This window comes from Delphinus delphis, chromosome 16, assembly GCF_949987515.2.
Source record: "Delphinus delphis chromosome 16, mDelDel1.2, whole genome shotgun sequence".
Lineage (NCBI taxonomy): Eukaryota > Metazoa > Chordata > Mammalia > Artiodactyla > Delphinidae > Delphinus > Delphinus delphis.
In genome coordinates, this window is record NC_082698.1 from 36,640,236 (window position 1) to 36,659,200 (window position 18,965).

The following is an 18,965-nucleotide window of genomic DNA, read 5'->3' on the forward strand; positions in this document are numbered from 1 at the left end:
CAGTGCGTGGGCTTCTCATTGCGGTGGCTTCTTTTGTTGTGGAGCACAGGCTCTAGGCACGCAGGTTTCAGTAGTTGTGGCACGCAGGCTTCAGTAGTTTTGGCTCGTGGGCTCTAGAGCGCAGGCTCAGTAGTTGTGGCGCACGGGCTTAGTTGCTCCGTGACATGTGGGATCTTCCTGGACCAGGGCTCAAACCTGTGTCCCCTACATTGGCAGGCGGGTTCTTAACCACTGCGCCACCGGGGAAGCCCATAATTCTACCTATTTTTTGAAGTTGTCTGAATTACAGTTGGTAGCAGTTGCTACAATGTGAGTATAACTTCTTCCCTTGCTCCACTTTCCATACCCCACTCCCCCTACCCATGATGCTGAGAACAGATCTGTAGGAATAAAGAGGGATAAGAGAACCAGACTGAAATCTCAACAGAAAAAGTTTACTGGGGGCTTCAGTAATGACTAGAGCTAGAATGACTACCTCCTTTTTGAAATACTTCACTTGCTATAGACATGTATGGAATGGGGAAGAAGACAAAATTTGAATCTACATGACTTTGGTATTTTTGGCTGCCAGTATCCAATCCCGATTTTCTCGATAATTCCATCCCTGCACCTTGCAGTCCATGCTTCTGAGGAAGTTAACTTTCTCCTCATTCCTGTCTTTCTGTGCCAGCTATGTCTCAGGCCTAACTAATGAACATGGTCTCTTCCTCTCTGGCCATGATGACTTATTTGAAAATGGTTCCATAACCTATGACAGTCCTATCACACTGCAAACCTGGACTTCTCAGATGGTTCAGGGAAGAGATGTGCTCTTTTCCACTGCATAGAGACAAGAGTGCATGTGGCAGCCATCTTAGGATCACAAAGGTAGTTTTCTCAGAATGGAGCCAAATTTGATAAATCAGTGCTGAGAAGTAGAGACAGTGATTGTGTCTTGGCCACAGTGCTTTGAAAAGATTAAGCCTTGTTTGAAAACACGAGTTACTTTTGTTTCTTACTGGTTTAAAGACAGATTATGCCAGGTTTTCTATTTTCTGTCATTTACAGTGGATAGCATCTTATATACAAATATTTATACAATTTCTTTAAGAGATGTGGGTCATCTGAATTGAAGTACTGAATGCTACCAAGGAACATAAAACACTTTCAAAAGCCAAATGGTCAGGTATAGGATATGTAAGGCATGCCTTACAACGGCATGTGTGGAAAAACCTACACATAAGTAGATAGGAAGTGGATGTTATTATTTTGGCTACATTAATATACATATAGTTCATAGAAAAGATAAGGGATAATTCTACCAGAGTCCTAAAACCTCACTTTAGGTATGAAGTTAAACCCTGTGCACAAACCCTTGCCAAAGGATAAAGACAATTTGGAGAGAATTCAAAATAACCATGATGGGGAGGAGACTGCAATATGTCTTATGGCGGTGGGTGAAAGGAAATGGAATGTTTAACTCAAGTTTCAGGGGACACAGGGCAATTGTCTTCAATTACTTTAAGATATGTGTAGTAGACATTTGGTTTTTGGCAACTCAGTGTCACGACTTCACATAACAGCCATATGTATTTGGTGATTCATTTGTTCCTTCAAATTTATCTGAAATTAGTGCTGCCCCTGGACTATTAAATTACATCATTCATTATATTTTCATTTTTGCTTAGGTCAGTTTAGCTGAGTTTTTTGATTTGCAATTAAGAGTTTTAACTAATACAAAATGTCATCTCTAAAAAGCATTAGATCTTTGAAGTCCCTAAGGACAGACCAAAATGTGTAAACTACACGCTAGAAGTCTTCAGTTAAATGGCAGAAACAAATTTTATTTTTTTAATAAATTTATTTTTGGCTGCATTGGGTCTTCGTCGCTGCGCGCGGGCTTTTTCTGGTTGTGGCAAGCGGGGGCTACTCTTCGCTGTGGTACGCAGGTTTCTCATTGTGGTGGCTTCTCTTGTTGCAGAGCTCAGGCTCTAGGCGTGCGGGCTTCCGTAGTTGTGGCTCACGGGCTCTGGAGTACAGGCTCAGTAGTCGTGGCGCACAGGCTTAGTTGCTCCGCGGCATGTGGGATCTTTCTGGACCAGGGATCTAACCCGTGTCCCCTGCATTGGCAGGTGGATTCTTAACCACTGCACCACTAGGGAAGTCCCAAATTTCTAAGAATAAGGACTATCTGAAGACAAAAATTATCGTTTAGGAAGATAATTCAACCTTCAAATTTTGATGGTTAATTAATAAAGGTTAATTTTGAGGTCTTTTTTAAACTGAAGAGTCTATGAAAGTATCTCTAAATAAAGTTTAGGAAGGCAAGCACAATACTGACAAAATTTAAAGTTATTATAAATATTAATTTTAGTTCAACTTATATAGTTGTATTATTCATATGCTGATTTTATACTTTCTTAGTGTTATGCTTCTTATATATTTCAATATTTTAATATCTAGTGGATTTTAAAATCACTTAATAGACCTTAAAGTCTAATGTTTAAATAGAGAGGCTTGTATAGTTGTATCTTTGTTTTGATATCACAACTGTAATTTTATTGCATATGAAGTCTCTACTTGGGAACATAACCTTAATCGTAACATTATTCCCAATGGGAGAAAATGACTTGCTGCAAAATAAGCTATTTGCTGCAAAACAGGACAAATGCTTCTACTGATAGGTTAGGACTTCAGTCCTGAATTACTGAAATACTTAAAGACCATTCCCTTGCCTGTTCTTAATTCTTGAATAAACAAGTGAAATCAGCGAAATAAATAAAACCAGCAGGGAGATAAGTAAAACGAACCTTAAAAAAAATTTAATTCATGAGATACACTGCAGTATTTATGTATGTTTGAATATGCTGAGAAAAAAATATCTGGAGGGATACCTATCAAATTATTAACAGTTTACCTTGGGCATGTGGAACTGGGGTAGGGCGAAGGAAGTGCTCTTTTAAATTCATATACTTTAGTATTGTTTGAAATTTTACAATGAGAGTTCACTACTTCTATAATAATCAAAACTATAATAGAAATTTAAAAAATAAAAATAGTAACAAAAAGTAAAAAACACAGTAGTTTTAGGAGGTATGGAGAATATATACAGTATATATTACAGTAGTTTTAAGAGCTACATTGAAGGTATGGAGAATTAAATCATATGGCATATTTTTCCACTAACACTGTGGTGGTAAATATAATTGTGTCGTCTATAATCAAGGAAACAACATTAAAGAAGCCACTTTTAGCAACATCCCGATTTAAAAAGTCCTCTGGGGTAAAAGCCCTTAAGCAGTGACCCTTCAAAGTGGATATTAAAACTGAAAACAGGGCTTAACTATTCCTAGAGGATCTACAGGAAAACATGTCAATCTGAAAACTTCAGACAAAAGGAAAAGCTTCATAGAAGTAACTTTGGAATACTAAAACAGTTAACCAAAGGCCAGAAATTGTGTGGATGAGAATTCCAACCAGTCCAGACCCAAAACTAAATCACTGAAATCTTGGTAATCTGGGGATGTAGGTTAGGGGCATCTACTTTACCCATTTGTTTATCATTTCTCCCAACTTCTCAATTGGTCCGCTTTTTATCTCAATGATTTTAACCTAAAAATACTGCAATTTTAATTGGAAGGAATAAAATTAATTCCATCTAGATTAACTTTAGGTTTATTCTTCTAGTTAAAAGAACTAGAAAAATTTGAAACTAATGATTTTCCATTATCCATTTTTTTCCTCATCACTATTTCTAGCTACTTAATGAATATTTTGGGAGGTAATACTTTGGATTTCTCATGGGTCCCTGAAGTTCTGTATATGGGGAAATCTTTTTTCTCATGTTCTAGTATTTTCTCCTTTTATTGAAGTCATCAGGGATGACAAACTTCTATTATAAACTTTTTTCTTCCAACAAAGAGGATCCTTTAGGTAACTATCATGTTGATGGTTAAATATCCTCAAAGTTGGAACATCTGTAACTAGAGGTTTCCGTCTTTTGCAAGCTACATAGTTAAGTGCTTAACTAATATAATTTTGCACTCCTTAAAAGACTGTTCCTGACGTAGGTGTCAAAGCCATGTGTAGGATTATACTCGCAGCATAAGGAAGTGATATGGAAAACTTCACAAAATCTAATCAGAAAATTATTATAAATAGCAGAGATAAAGGATATAAAGTCATAATGACCATACTTTATAAAGTTACAACAGCTGGAATTTTGCTGTTTCTCAATGGATTACTGTATTTTAATTAAAAAAAAAGATTCATCATAACTAAATATACAAAGTATTTAGCATGATGCCAGATACAAAATAACAATTCAATAAAACTTAGCTCTATAATGAACAATGGATTAAAACAATAAAGAAAAATATAAGAAACCAAAATGGAGGAAAAAAGCTTAGAACTAATTTCCTGGAGTATGTATTTAAATGGAAAGTCGAAGCTCACAGAGAGCAGTAAGAAATTCTGCATTTTCTGGATCTATCTTTTGGGCCCTTTCATAGTACTCAGCAGCTTGCCTCTTTTCTCCCTCCAGCTTGTAAACAAACCCTAGGGCACTTAAACTCTGCACATCTGAATCATTGTGACCAAGTCTCTTGGAAGCCAATTTCTTTAGAGCACTTGTCAGTTTAGTACGCAGAGATGACCTGTCTTTGACCTTTAAGGCTTCTAAATAATGGTGGATGGCAGTATTTTCTGATTTACAGTGAAATTCCTGAAAGCGGCCATAGTGGTAGTGGATCTGATGTTTGTGGTCATCAGTTATGTTCTCCAGACGAAGAGCTTTCTGAAAAATGTCTTCAGCGTTGCCATACTGGCCTCCCTCAGCATACATGTTGGCCAGGTCCGTGTAGGCAAATGCAAACATAGAATCTCGCTCCACAGCTTCTTTGAAATGAAATATAGCTGATGTAATCAGCTCATCAACTTTCAGTTTATCCTTTCCTTTAGGTCTGTTGCGAGTGGCCTTCTTGATTTGGATCATTTGTGCCCTATAGCAAAGTCCCATTTGGTGATGCAGGAAAGAAGAGGTTGGTGTTGCCTCTAAGGCCTTTTTCAAAAGTTCAAGAGCTTTGTCCCAGGAATTTTTTCTCCTATAGAATTTGGCTGCATAACGAAGAACGTAAGGTTGGGATGATATTTGGTCCAGGATTTCTTCAATATACTTTTCCCCTTCGGCTTCTGCATGTACATCTTGAAGCTTCAGCGCCAGAAAAACCTTAATATAGGAATTATCTGGGTTCAGGGTAACAGCTTTCCGCAGGGGGCCCAGAGAAAAGCTCTTTATAGACCCTTCTCTGTCAGAATCATCCAGCCGATACACTGTGATGGCATAGCCGATGTTAAATTCTGGATTGTCGGGTTCTGCTTCCAGAGCCTTCTCAAAAGCTGCTTTAGCCTTTTGGTAATACTTTCCTCCAAATTTCAAGAGTGCCCACCCTTTCTCACAGTCAATCTCTGGACGCTCCAACTTGTAGTCAGAAGGACTGGACAATTTCTTGCAGACGTTCCCTACCTTGTCTATATACTTCTGAGCTTCTTTAAGCTGGTCCATGTGATAATAAACCCAGGCATAGTTTCCCCAAGTGACCAGACTTTGTACTTCTTCTTTGTCCGAGTGTTCTCGCTGTATTATTTCTTCTGCTTGTTTCAAGCACTCTAGAGCATCTTTATTTTGGCCCTTCAGGTGTTTCACATAGGCCAACAGGTTATAAAGAGTGAGTCTGGATTTTGTGGTAAGAAATTCAAGCTGTTGCCCAATTGTATCTTCTACATCAAACAGATCAATGTCTTCCTTAAGTAAGTTCCATGTGAAGTGACATTCTAACTCCAACAGAATGGCCTTCAATGAGTCCTTAGGAATTTCACTGTCAAAGATAAAATCCTTTTTAATTTTTGAAGAAATAAAGGAAATAATAAATTTTTAAAGCTTAAACAGGTTGTTAAGCAAAGAACTGTATTTTATCTATTTGATCTTACAGTTAAAGCACTAGGTTTCTATAACTCTATACACAGAGGGAACTAGTATAGTTATGTCCTAAAATATTTCATTAAATTCACATTATTTATTGCAAAACCAATTCTGGAGAGATGACAGCATTTTCTATGTTATAGGGTATCTATTTCCTTTTGGCAGTCACTAACCCACAAGGACCACCTATTTTTAGAGAGGGGAATTTAAAATATCGTATTTACTAGTTCTGAAAATTAATAATAATAGATATATACACAGTTAATAAACAACATAAAAATTTCTTTTCTGTATTATGAGTAGTGAAGGGAAAGAGGAGAAGGTGAGAAATAAGAAAAATAAGTACACTGAAGGAGAGAGAAGCCACATGAATATATAATTTTTGCAGAGAAATAAAGAAACAAACAAAGGAAACCCCACAGAGAAAAAAAAGACACAGAGTCAGAAAAGAACAGGAACAGGAACACCAAGAGACGGGAAGAAGTATAAGTTTGAGATATAACAAAGATTTAGAGAAAATGGGGAAAAAGCAAAGGGAGGGTTAGTAGGTTTTGATGTTATGTGGAATATCCTTCTGATCTTTAGGATTGTGGGCATAAATAAAGGCTACCACCTATTATTAACTTAACATTACCCTTAATGTTCACTTCACAAATATTTGTTGAACTCCCTTTGTGTGAAGCACAGTGTTATCTCTGCAGGGCCTAGTTTCATCTCTGAAGCTAGGAAGCTGAAGGGGAAAGGAAGGGACAGGAAGTATTTATTCATTACCGAAAGACTTTTATGTGCAAGATGTTCTGAATAACCCTGGGGATGTAACTGTGAATAAGACACAGCCCTGCTTATACAGAGCTTATAAGTACACTAAGTACACAGTCAATTACAACTCAGCATTCCAGTAAAGTTCCATGGAAGTGACTCAGGAAGGGCACATAGTCCAGTGTTGTGGACATCTGGGGCCTTCATTTGGTGGAACATCTCCCCCTACTCTCAGTCCATGTGATCTGAGACAGGCTGTCTACACTTTCTTCCAGTCTGTAGGAAAGCACACATATTCCAGCCATTCCTTGGACCCAGTGATATATTCAGAGATAATCCAATTAAAATATAATTTTGCTGAAATGGGGCTTTGCTGGAACTCTCTTCCAAAAATTTTAAGCTTGTAGAATATAAGCTGGAGTTGCTGGTGGCCATCTTTCCAAACTCTTGGGGACAGCCTGCCTGAGAAAGAATCAAGCATAGAGGAAAGCAGGGCTTAGACAGGAATAAAGACAGATTGCTTGTGGTGCTGATTAAATACCTGGATCACCCTATCCATCCCTGGACTTCTACTTTTTTAAGGAAATAATCTCTCTTTTTGCTTAAGCCAGTTTGAACTGGGTTTCTCCTGTCTGCAACTGACAAAATCCTGATTAATATACCTAGTTTTGCTGATGGTAGTGGCGAGGCAGTCAGGAAAGACTTTCTAAATCTACAATCGGCCACAATTAAGGGTTGAAAGAAATTTACAGAAAAAAAAACGACTTAAGGCTTCTCTCAAAGAGGGAAATATTCTAATTATCGGATGAATAATGTACAGTGTGTGTGTATTTCCCTTTATGCTGTGCACAGGACTCTCCTCCTTATATGTATGTATGCATATTTGTATAAATGTTTACGGGAACTATAGTATTTCTATCAAGAAACATTTATTGGGGACTTTCCTGGTGGTCCAGTGGTTAATAATCCGCCTTCCAATGCAGGGGATGCGGGTTCGATCCCTGGTTGGGGAACTAAGATCTCACATGCCACGGGGCAACTAAGCCCGCACGCCGCAGCTACTGAGCCCGCACACTCTGGAGCCCACGCACCACAACTAGAGAGAAACCCGCACGCCGCAATAAAGAGCCCACGTGCCACAATGAAAGATCCCGCATGCTGCAACGAGGATCCCGTGTGCCGCAACTAAGACCCAATGCAGCCAAATAAATGAAAAAAAGAAGGAAACATTTATTGATCACCTCATGTCATACGTGCCAGGCAATATGCTGGTTGTAGTGAATACAGTAATGAGCAAGATAGAAAAAGGCCTTTTCTTCATGGTAATTCTATTATAGGAGAGGAGGGAACAAAAGGGGTTGACAGAAAATAAACATGTAAACAAATCAACAGACAACGTAATTCCAGACAGTAATAAGTGTTAAGAAAAAAAAAAATCAGAGTAATGGGATTATGTGGTGGTGGTGGTAGTGGTGGTGTACTTTAGTTATGATTGTCGAGGAATTCTTTTAGTTGGGGCTGACCTGTGCATTGCAGGATATTTAGTAGCATCCCTGGCCTTGACCCAGTAGATGTAACTAGCATCCCTCCGGTGGTGACAACCGAAACTGTCTCCAGACATCACCAAATGTCCCCTGGGGGAGCAAAAATCACCCTGGTTGAGAAGCACTGGCTTAGACCATTCTGCCCTCAGATCTTTTATGACTTCCTCCTTTTCATTGTTGAGATCTTACTTCAACTCAATTGCCCCTTTCTAATCTTAATAATCAGTAGGGGAGCAGATAAACCAAGAAATCTCGTGTCATGAAAGCCTAAAGAAGAAAATGTTGATTTTGAAAAAAGAGAAATGTTTAATGTGCACAATGATCCTAAGAGGTTGAGAAAATGAGGACAGAGATCACTGTTTGGGGAGGAGTAAAGTTGTGGGGGAACTTGTTGTTTTAACAGAACGGTAGGGATGAAAATATTACTGGAGTGGGTTGAGGAGATAATGGGAAGAGGAGAAGAAGTGGATATGGTCACTCCTTCAAGGAATTTTACTATGAAGGGAGTAGAGAAACAGAGGCAAATCTGAGGAAATTGTCAGCATTCACTCAATGTATGCAGAAATGTATTAAAAGTGAAACAGAGGCAAATCTGAGGAAATTGTCAAAAATTTTTTCATATTTTTAATGACTTAATGATATGTCAAAGGGAAATGATCCAGTATTAAGGGAGAAAATGATTCTTGTGGGAGAGATGGGGATACTTGTGAGAAGGACGGAATATGAAGCAGAGTGAAACTATACACTGTTAATACTACTCAAATCTTTATCTCCAGCCCCAAACTCCTAACCATGGTTACTATGCCCTTTACCATCTGGCCCATGTCTACTTCTCTAACCTCATTTTGTACCACTTTCCTCATGCTCACTGCACTCCAGTCTTACAAGCCTTTACAAAATTTTATTGTTTTATTATTTCTTATGCCAAGTATGCACCTACGTCAGGGCATTTGTACCTGCTTTTTATTCCCTCACTCTGTGAATTCTTCCTAAGAGAGTACTAGGGTTTACTTATTCTCATAATTCTGGGCTTGGCTCAAATCTCAGCTCTTCAAAGAAGGCTACCCCTGACCACTTTGGCTCAAGCTGCATCTCCACCTTGCCTGCCATCCTACAGTCTAGTCTATCACATTTTCCTATTCTTCACAGCACCTTTATCAATATTTTCTGGGAGTTGGGAAGGAAGAGAAGAGTGCTTTGAATCAAATATGAGATTGAGGTTTTAAAATGAATTGGGCTGAGTCTTCAGGAACTGGAAAGAGGCTGTCCTAATAGCCAAAAGTGGCAGAAGAGTCAGAGAACTGGACTAAGTACACAATTAGCAGTAGTGACTAGAAAAATAAAACCACTTCATATTTATAATCTAATCATATACTTCATGACATGTTTTCTAATTTTATAAATACTAAATTTAAACATTAATAGCTAACTTAGTATTATATTTAGTAGACATTTACATTCACTTATAATTACTAATTTTAATTTTATAAATTTTTCATATTTATTCTCTTGTGTGGTCTGTATATACATGTAAACACATATATACAGGTCCCACATTTTAGTGATTGCAGGTTCTAGACCAGAGCTTTCTAACAGAACTTCCTGCCACGATGGGAATGTTCTTATCTGTGCTGCACAATGTGATAGACACTACACACGTGACCACTGATCACATGAAATGTGGCTAGGATGACCACTGAACTGCTTTTTATATTTTATTTACTTTTATTAATTTGAATAGTCACGTATGACTAGTGGTTACTGCATGGGACAGGACAGTTGAAGACACTGGGCCTATAGAGCTTAATGTATAAAAAAGCCTCAAGCCCAACAGGCTAGACCTCTACTCTAACTTGAAATTTTCCCTATTTTATTGACAGTGAGGGCTAAATTAAATGGCAAACAAGGATATATATGAGAAAACAACTTTATGCATAAGACCTAGGTTCACTACAGATTCAGCTCAATAGTATAAATGTTACACTTGTACAATATATTTCTAGAATCAGATGAGAGGTCAAAAAAAACACCCCCCAAAACCATTCACTTGCCACACTGCACATGTCAGGCAGTCTGCCAAGCACTTTACACAAATTACATTTAATTTTTATAACAGTGTCTTATTATTTTCACAATTTTATGGATGAGGGCTGGGAAACAGAGTTTAAATTACATGTCCAAGGTTACACAGCTATAAAGTGTCCAAGCACAGATTCAAACCTAGTTCTGCCTGACTTAAACAAAAGGTTATGCCTTTTAACCATAATGCTATACTACCCCTTTCACATAAAAATTGGAGTTGTTTTTAAGAATAGTTTGCTTTAAAATATAGGATATGTCTAATGTATGTAAAATTCACTTTGCCTGGGAAGGACTTAAAAGAAAACAAGAGATTTTAGAGCAGCTTAAAGAGCAGGTAAGAGGTTGTGTAACTGCCCATTGGAAAGGACATGTCAGACAGTTAAAGGTCTCAGGATAAGAAAACAATGGTTTCAAATACGAGCCCTCAATCTAAAGTCATAGCATTCTGCATTGTTGGAGCTGTTTTGAGATGGAGCTGCTTCTCACTAGGACACGCTGTGGAGGGGCAGAGAGGGTGATTAATGATTCTTTCAAATAACAAAAGAGCTGGGTGGAAATGTATTAAAAGTGATCTGAAGGAAGGACAAAAATCTTAGTTATCAAAGATATAATTATCATCATTATTCATGTAAGGGAATTAAAATACCTTTTTTTCCATAATCCAAAGATATGCTGATGATCTTCCAAGGTATTTCTTCTATCTCTGATCTCTCCCCTGAATTCCAGACTTATCTAACTTTTAGTTTACACCTTCAATTAGAAGTTCAGTTGGCATCTCAAGTAAATATAGAAATTATAGAAATCTGGGTTCCTTGAGCCTGTTCCTCCCTTGGTTTTCCCCACCTTGTTCGGTACCTCTTAGTTCCACAGGCCAAATAACCTAGGAGTCATCTTTGATTCCTATTCTTCAATAGGAAGTCCTGTTAATTCTATCACCCAAATACATCTCAAATCCATCCACTTTTTTCCATTTCCACTGCTAGTCTAGGAAAATAGGAAAGACTATTACCTTTCCTTTGAGCTGTGGCAAAAATCTGGTCTCTGTTTCCACTCTTGGTCCCCATACAGTATTAGTAAACTTTTAAAAATGTAAACCAGATTACGTCAGTCTTCTGGTTTAAAATCTCCCAATAGCTTCCCAACACCCTTAGATTTTAATCTAGCCTTTGCCATGTCTTACAAGTCCCTAAAGGAGCTGGACTTGTCTACCCACCCAACCTTGTCTTCTCCTACTCTCCTCCTCATTAACTGTGTTTTAGACATACTGACCTTCTTCCTATCTTGAACATATCAAGTTCAAGGCCTTTTACACCTGTTGTTTTTACTCTACTTAAAAAGCTCTGCTCCTAAATCTTTGTATGACTAGCTCCTTCCTTTAACTCAGCTCAAATATTCCTTACCCAAGAGGCCGCCTGTGGTAGAGCTATCTAAAATCACCCCCTCCATTCTAGGTCACTCTCTTAGCACTATTTTATTTTCCTTATAGCTGTTATCACTTTCTGAATTATGTTGATTATTTACTCATTCATTCTTGGTTGTCTATTTCCCCCATTTAAATGAGAATAAGGACCTTACTCCAGTTTTATGTTTTTCACCTCTGTGTCCCCAGCATCTGTGATTTCAGGCATATAAGAGAAACTCAATAATAAATATTTGTTGAGTGAATGCAATTATATACTGGTAGCTTCTGGCATTTCCAGCCCAGAGGCATGAGCCTAGCATTAAAAAAAAAAAAGCACCTGAATTTCAGATGAGGGAATTCCTGCTAGCTCTTCCCATCTTGCTAATGGCTCCAAACTTTCTGCCACTTCAGTCTCCCCTATCCAACATGGGCTTACCAGCCCTCTGCCCAACCACAGAGTAAAATGAACATCTGCCTCTGCACAAGGACGATGAGGACGGAGGGCTGCCCCAGGCATTATGATGTGGCTGTGAGATCTCCAAGGGACATTCAGTTAGCCGTGTAAGTGCTCTGCCCACACTCTGGAATTTATGCACAACTGGACACTTATGACAAGTTTTACTTTTTCAACTATGTCTACTTAATTTTTAAACTTTGTCTCTGGGAAGCTGGCAGAGAGAGGCTATTGTGTCTCAAGAGGCAACATCTATCTTCAGGTAATTTTGTGTGTGTGTGGGGGGGTGTTTTTTGTTTTTGTTTTTTGCCAGGAAGGAGTAGTCTTTCATTTTTCTTGGGAGACAGTTAGTGCCCAATGGGGTCCACCCCTCTTCCACACCAACCTGCATCTACATACTGTGCACCCGCCTTTCCTTCCCTATTTCTTCAGGCTCCTTCCTGATACTTCCCACCTCCCTCCCTTCTTACAAATGGTAGAAGTGAGGCATTTATTAAATATTTTTAGTCAACATTTGCAAATATTATGTGCCCCCTTCTACAGTCCTAAGAGATGGATGCTATCAATTTCTACAGGTAAGAAACAGACCCACCGAACTGAAGAAACTTTGCTTTGGGTCACCCAACTCGTAGGTGGTCAAAGTCAGGATTTAGAACAAAGGGCTCTACGGGCTTCAGGGGCCCAAGGTCGGAATCTCCCACTCCTCAGCTTCCCGATGGAGAGCGTTAACTACCCACGTGCAGGGCAGGGGACCGGATTACATGGGTCAGCCTAGGACCACCCACCACACGCCAGTCAAGGAGACGAGAAAGAAAGCCTCATAAAACGGTGGATGGGGTGGAACTAGAGCAATCTGTCCATGGTACAAAGGAGGGGGAGAAGTCAGACCCAGGAATCAGAAGGCAAAATGGCAGGAACGGACGCGTGTGACGCCGGGCGCTGAGGCCTGCGGGGACCGGCCACGCAGAAGCCGCCCGCACCGGTCCGGGGCCGGCGACGACCAAAGCCGCAGGGAGGTGACAGGCCCGCGGGACGCGTCGCCCGGCACCCCCAGCCCCGCCGCCCCCCGGCCCGACAGTCCCGACCGCGGACGCCCGGGGCTCCAAAGAAGGGTCCGCTCGGCCACCCTCCCCAGCAGGCCCGCCTTCAGCCGTCCCGGGCCCGGACGGGGCTCCCGGGGAGCGCCGCCAACGCAGATGCCTGGCGGCCGGGCTCGGCCCCTTCAAAGGCCGCAGCGCTGCGCTGGAAATGGAATACGAGAGAAACGCGGGTGTGCCACAAAGGCCCCACGGAGTTGGGGAGAAGAAGCGGGCAGAAGCCCTCACCTCATGGTGGCTGGGCTCTGAGTCCGTCTTGGGAGGCGCCGGTCCTCTCCGCTTCTCTCCTCAGCGCTCGGCTGCTGCGCGGACTGAGCGGCCCCGTGCGTGTGCGCGCGCGCGAGCAAGATGACCGCAGCGCTAGTCCGCGCGCCCGCGCGCGGGGGCGTCCGCTTTGTTCAAGGCAGGACCCGAGCGGGAAGAGGAAACTAGAAAGTGAATCTGATCCCCGACTAGGCGGAGTCCAGCCCCGGAAAACAGAAACTTCTGGAAGAGCTAGTTGAGTGGGCCCCGGAGCCGGCTGAGGAGTCTCAGTGAGAGGTTTGCGCAGCGCGGGGTCGTTCGGGGTGGAATTTACAGCTGGGCCTCGAGACTTCGGTATTGGCTCTCACCTATCTCGCTGAGGCCACTTGCCTCAAGATTAGCTTTCTTGGGGGTGGTTGTTTGTTGTTGTTGTTGTTTTAACTAAAATGACAGGAGATTGCTCAGCGTTATTTTGGTTGGGTGGAGGCGATGCTCTTTACAGCTTTCTGCGTCCTAGGCTGGAACTCAAGTCTTGATTCAGCCAACACAGGTGCAGTGCCGTGCACTTGTGCCATGATTTCCATTGGGTAAATCTAGAGAAACTTGGGGGCCAAAATGTGTATACATTCAACATTTTGGTAGCTATTGCCGAATAGCTTTGAAAAGATGTTTATACACCCCCCACCCACAATTGTATGAAAGTTCCCTTGCCTTCCATGCCCTTGCCAACCGAGCTTCCTATAATAAGGTCCCAATAAAGATGAGGTGGTATTAGGAATCTAAGCAGAAAATAGCGAACGCCAATACACTAAAAATTTTGTCCCCTTCGAATTCAATCATTCATTTCTTCAACAAGTTTTATTAAATAACTCCTAAGAGCCAGACATTGCTGAAGGCCCTGTCAAGATAGCTGGGAATAAAAGAGGCAAGGGGCAAGCCCTACCCCGTTCACCGTCTTCTGCATTTTGTTCCTGGTTGTGCACAGAGAGGGGAGATAATTCTCAAACTTTGAGAAAACGTGTTCATCATCGAAACGTTTCAAAGGCACCAGCTTATCACTTTTATACCATCCTAGTCACTTTGCTTTCAAATGAATGGGCAGTGATGTACAGTTTTTACTATGTGGTCACTAGTTTTAAAAGTGCTGACTTTTTCATTCAGTTTTGCTGGAAAAAGGGGCCTGTAGATAAAGTCAGTTCTTGCTTCCCCAGAATCACGGCAAACATGGCTAACAGTGTAGGTACAGAAGTGTAGTTAGTTGTGCGTTTGTGATTTTATTGCTCTCCTATTTGTTTGGAGATAATTTTTAGTGTGAGAGGTAAAGATAAAGAACATATAAAACATTTTTTGTTAGGTGGTGCTATGGAGAAAAAGCAGAGAGAAGGTTGGAGTGCAAAGTGTTTTGCTGTTATAAATACCTTGGTGAGGGAAGGTTTCACTGAGAACGTGACAGTTGAGCAAAGATCTGAAGGGGGTGAACGAATGAGCACTGTAGATATGGGGCTAAGGAAGAGCGTTCCAGGCTGGGGGAACGGTAAGTGCAAGGCCTGGAGGTGCAAGCATACTTGGCAAGCGCAGATGGTGTGGTTGGAGTGCAGAGAGTAGGGAAAACGTCCTAAGAAATGAGGCCGGAGCGGTAATGTGGATGCAGTGGGTGTGTAGTCTGTTGTAATGTTTAAGTGGGAAGCCACATTTTAGAAAAAGTACTGAATGGTTTATTTGGAGGTAGAAAAATAAGCCCAGAATTTCCTCCTTCCTAAGGATGTAGAACATTTAATAGAGCTCTGTTTGAAAAAATTTCCAGTGCGTAGGTAGTGTTTTTTCTTCCTTGTTCGTACTCCTTTCCTTTCCTTTCTTTTAGCTGTATCTGGGCCAAGAGATAGTCTTTGCTTATTAAGGTTTGCGTGGACAGCAACTAAACAATCAATGATAAAAACCAAAAGGGAAAAAAGGATCCTGGTTATCATCTTATATTGTTTAGGAATTCAAATTCAGAAAGACAAAAACCATCTATAAAAATTTTAAAGGAATATACACTTTCACGATTGGGAAGAAGCAAAGACCCGACTGTTGAGTAGGTGTTGAACATGCTGAAAGTACTGGATGGAATTTGAATCTCAGTCTTTTTTTCACAGACTGTTGGATTGGGTGGATTCTTGGGAAAATTAATCGTGTATTACCTTCTGAATTTATTCTCATCAACCTGTGAAACACAGCAACTAGAGAAAAAGAGAAATAGAACATGAAACATGGCAGCTGATCAAAAATCTGCTTGGGAAACTGAAACTTAAGTAATAACTCTTCCAAGAAATAGATATAAGCCAGAGTTTCTCAACCTTGACACTATTGACAGTTTAGGATGTTTAAGCAGCAATCTTACATCTCTCCACTAGATGTCAGTAGCACCCTGCAGTTGTGACAAATGAAATTGTCTCCATATAATGCCAAATCCAACTTTTTTTGTTTTTTGTTTTTGTCCCGAGGGGCAAAATCCTCCTCTTCCCTCTTCCCCACAGTTGAGAATCACGTAAGTAATACCCTCATGTATATACCTAATTTATTTGAATTAGTCTTCCAGCACAGCCCGAAAGAAAGAGGAGGTGGACTTTAGGTAGGAGAGGGAAAGTGGATACAGATGAAGGGAAGTTGGGGGTGATACTGGAGTTCAAGAGATGGCCTGGGTGAGAGGATTGATATCCAGGGGAATGGCAGTAAAGGCCTACTCCCTTCAGCATGGGCTTCAAAGTGGAGGTGCCTGTATCACATTTGGTCTGGCTGGGGACAAGATACAGAGCTATGGACACAGACCGAGGGTGGGCAGTTCAAGCTGGGGCAGGCTGTAGGGTAGAGGCTTTTAGTCCCAATGCAGTTCCAGCTCTAGCAGCATCGTGAGAATGGAGACATTGGTGGCCAGGATGATCCTCAAGGAGGCAGAGCCAGTGGTGGTGGGTAGACAGCAGTTAGCAAGGACTTGGGCTGGGGCACCTATAATAGTAGTGAATGGCAGGAGGTATGGCTTGGCTTGATTCAGGGTACATGAGAGACCCCCGCTGGGCACCTGGGGGGAACTCTAAATAAGGACACCGACTGAGGTTCTGTCAGTCATTTCCATGGGAGTAACAAGCTCCTGAAATTCAGCTGTCAATCTAAAGCCATCAGTTACCGCTTGGTAATCCCTGGATATATTCATTTGTAAGCTTGGCAATAGTATCTTTAGTACCAAAGAGCATCTGTTTTCCTGGATTTGCTGCTTGTTGTTTTCCTCTGCAAACATCCAGGCTGTCACACATTTTAGTTTTACTGAGCTCCGGGAAGTGCAGAGATCTCTTCCAGAGTTGGGAAGGATGGGAGAGAGAGGTGGTATTAGGTTATAAGTTATACACACTTAAGTAAATGTGATCTCTGAAGGTTGTCAAACACATCTCACACAAACACCTTACATAATCCAGAGATTTATTTTACTTTATTTATTTTATTTTATTTATTTTATTTTACTTTATTTTATTTTATTTTTAATTTATTATTTAATTTTTAATTTATTTATTTTATTTTTAATTTATTTAATTATTTATTTTAATTTATTTTATTTTAATTTATTTTAATGAGCTCTGCTTTCTGGGTACAAACGATGTATAACAATACCTGGGAAAAACTGCCTAGTTGAGGATTGACCACTTATCCAATAATTATTTACTTTTAATATTTCTGACTCGGGGAGTTGGCAGTGAGTTAGACTTATTTTAGTACCTTACAGCCTCCTCCCACCAACACAAGCACTTTAAGTTATGTTTTTGTTAATCTAATAAATCTCTTGTTTTAGTGATAAGGAAATTGTGAAGATTGCTATGTAACTTCTATGTAACTCTGATGCCTGCCCCTCAATGATATAAATTTTGCTCACTTCATTTCCTATAGAATTTCAGTAGAAATCCAAAGCCTTGCCCAATATTTCTGGGAATTCCCTGGGGACTTGTATTTTCTGTGGATTAGGGGTCCGCACCAGGAAATACAGGCAGCCTCCAGAATCTGGAAAAGGTACCAAAAGAATTGTCCCCTAGAGCCTCTGGAGGGAATTTGTGCCAACACCTTGATTTCAGGCCAATGAAACCAATTTCAGACTTCTCATCTCTAGAACCGTAAGATAATAAATTAGTGTGGTTTTAAGCCACCAAGTTTGTGGTAATTTATTAGAGCCATGACAGGAAATTAATACATCCTCCCCCCCAGACACACACAAGAATGAAAAAACAATAACATTGCTTCCTTAATTTTCCTTTTAAAAACATTATTTGTTGTGCATTGTCTATCAATAAAATGTCATAATCAAAGATGATTGCTACAGACGGTCTCTTAGATCCTTTAGCATCCTTTTAATATTTCTTTTTTCTTTTTTTTAACATCTTTATTGTTAAAGAGTATAATTGCTTATTGCTTATTGTTAAAGAGTATAATTGCTTTACAATGGTGTGTTAGTTTCTGCTTTATAACAAAGTGAATCAGCTATACATATACATATATCCCCATATCTCTTCCCTCTTGTGTCTCCCTCACTCCCACCCGCCCTCCCTATCCCACCCCTCTAGGTGGTCACAAAGCACCGAGCTGATCTCCCTGTGCCATGCAACTGCTTCCCACTAGCTATCTGTTTTACATTTGGTAGTGTATATATGTCAGTGCTACTCTCTCACTTCGTCCCAGCTTACCCTTCCCCCTCCCCGTGTCCTCAGGTCCATTCTCTACATCTGAGTCTTTATTCCTGTCCTGCCCCTAGGTTCTTCAGAACCATTTTTTTGTTTTAGATTCCATATATATGTGTTAAAATATGGTATTTGTTTTTCTCTTTCTGACTTACTTCACTCTGTATGACAGACTCTAGGTCCATCCGCCTCACTACAAATAACTCAATTTCATTTCTTTTTATGGCTTAGTAATATTCCATTGTGTATATGTGCCACATCTTCTTTATCCATTCATCTGTCGATGGACACTTAGGTTGCTTGCATGTCCTGGCTCTTGTAAATAGACCTGCAATGAACATTGGGGTGCATGTGTCTTTGAATTATGGTTTTCTCTGAGTATATGCCCAGTAGTGTGATTCCTGGGTCATATGGTAGTTCTATTTTTAGTTTTTTAAGGAAACTCCACACTGTTCTCCATAGTGGCTGTATCAATTTACATTCCCACCAACAGTGCAAGAGGGTTCCCCTTTCTCCACACCCTCTCCAGCATTTATTGTTTGTAGATTTTTTGATGATGGCCATTCTGACGGGCGTGAGGTGATACCTTACTGCAGTTTTGATTTGCATTTCTCTAATGATCAGTGATGTTGAGCATCCTTTCATGTGTTTGTTGGTAATCTGTATATCTTCTTTGGAGAAAGGTCAATACCAGCAAATGACTGAATCAATAACACTTCAAACAAAAT

General features: G+C 40.3%; 2 protein-coding genes across 2 annotated transcripts in view; one reads left to right on the forward strand and one right to left on the reverse strand.

The window, feature by feature from the left end:
• Positions 1 to 1,813: 1,813 nt before the first annotated feature.
• On the reverse strand, positions 1,814 to 13,610 carry LOC132439818 (interferon-induced protein with tetratricopeptide repeats 5). Its single transcript, XM_060034510.1, has 2 exons — positions 13,526 to 13,610; positions 1,814 to 5,855 (listed from the first exon to the last, which is right to left on the reverse strand). The coding sequence occupies exons 1-2, from the start codon at positions 13,528 to 13,530 to the stop codon at positions 4,412 to 4,414; spliced, it is 1,449 nt and encodes a 482-aa protein (XP_059890493.1). The 5' UTR covers positions 13,531 to 13,610; the 3' UTR covers positions 1,814 to 4,411.
• An 89-nt stretch (positions 13,611 to 13,699) lies between these two features.
• The window catches only part of LIPA (lipase A, lysosomal acid type), a 158,783-nt gene continuing 153,517 nt past the window's right edge, over positions 13,700 to 18,965 (forward strand). The window contains exon 1 of the mRNA XM_060034512.1: positions 13,700 to 13,837. The gene's annotated coding sequence lies outside the window, so the exon portion shown is untranslated. The remainder of the gene's footprint in view (positions 13,838 to 18,965) is intronic.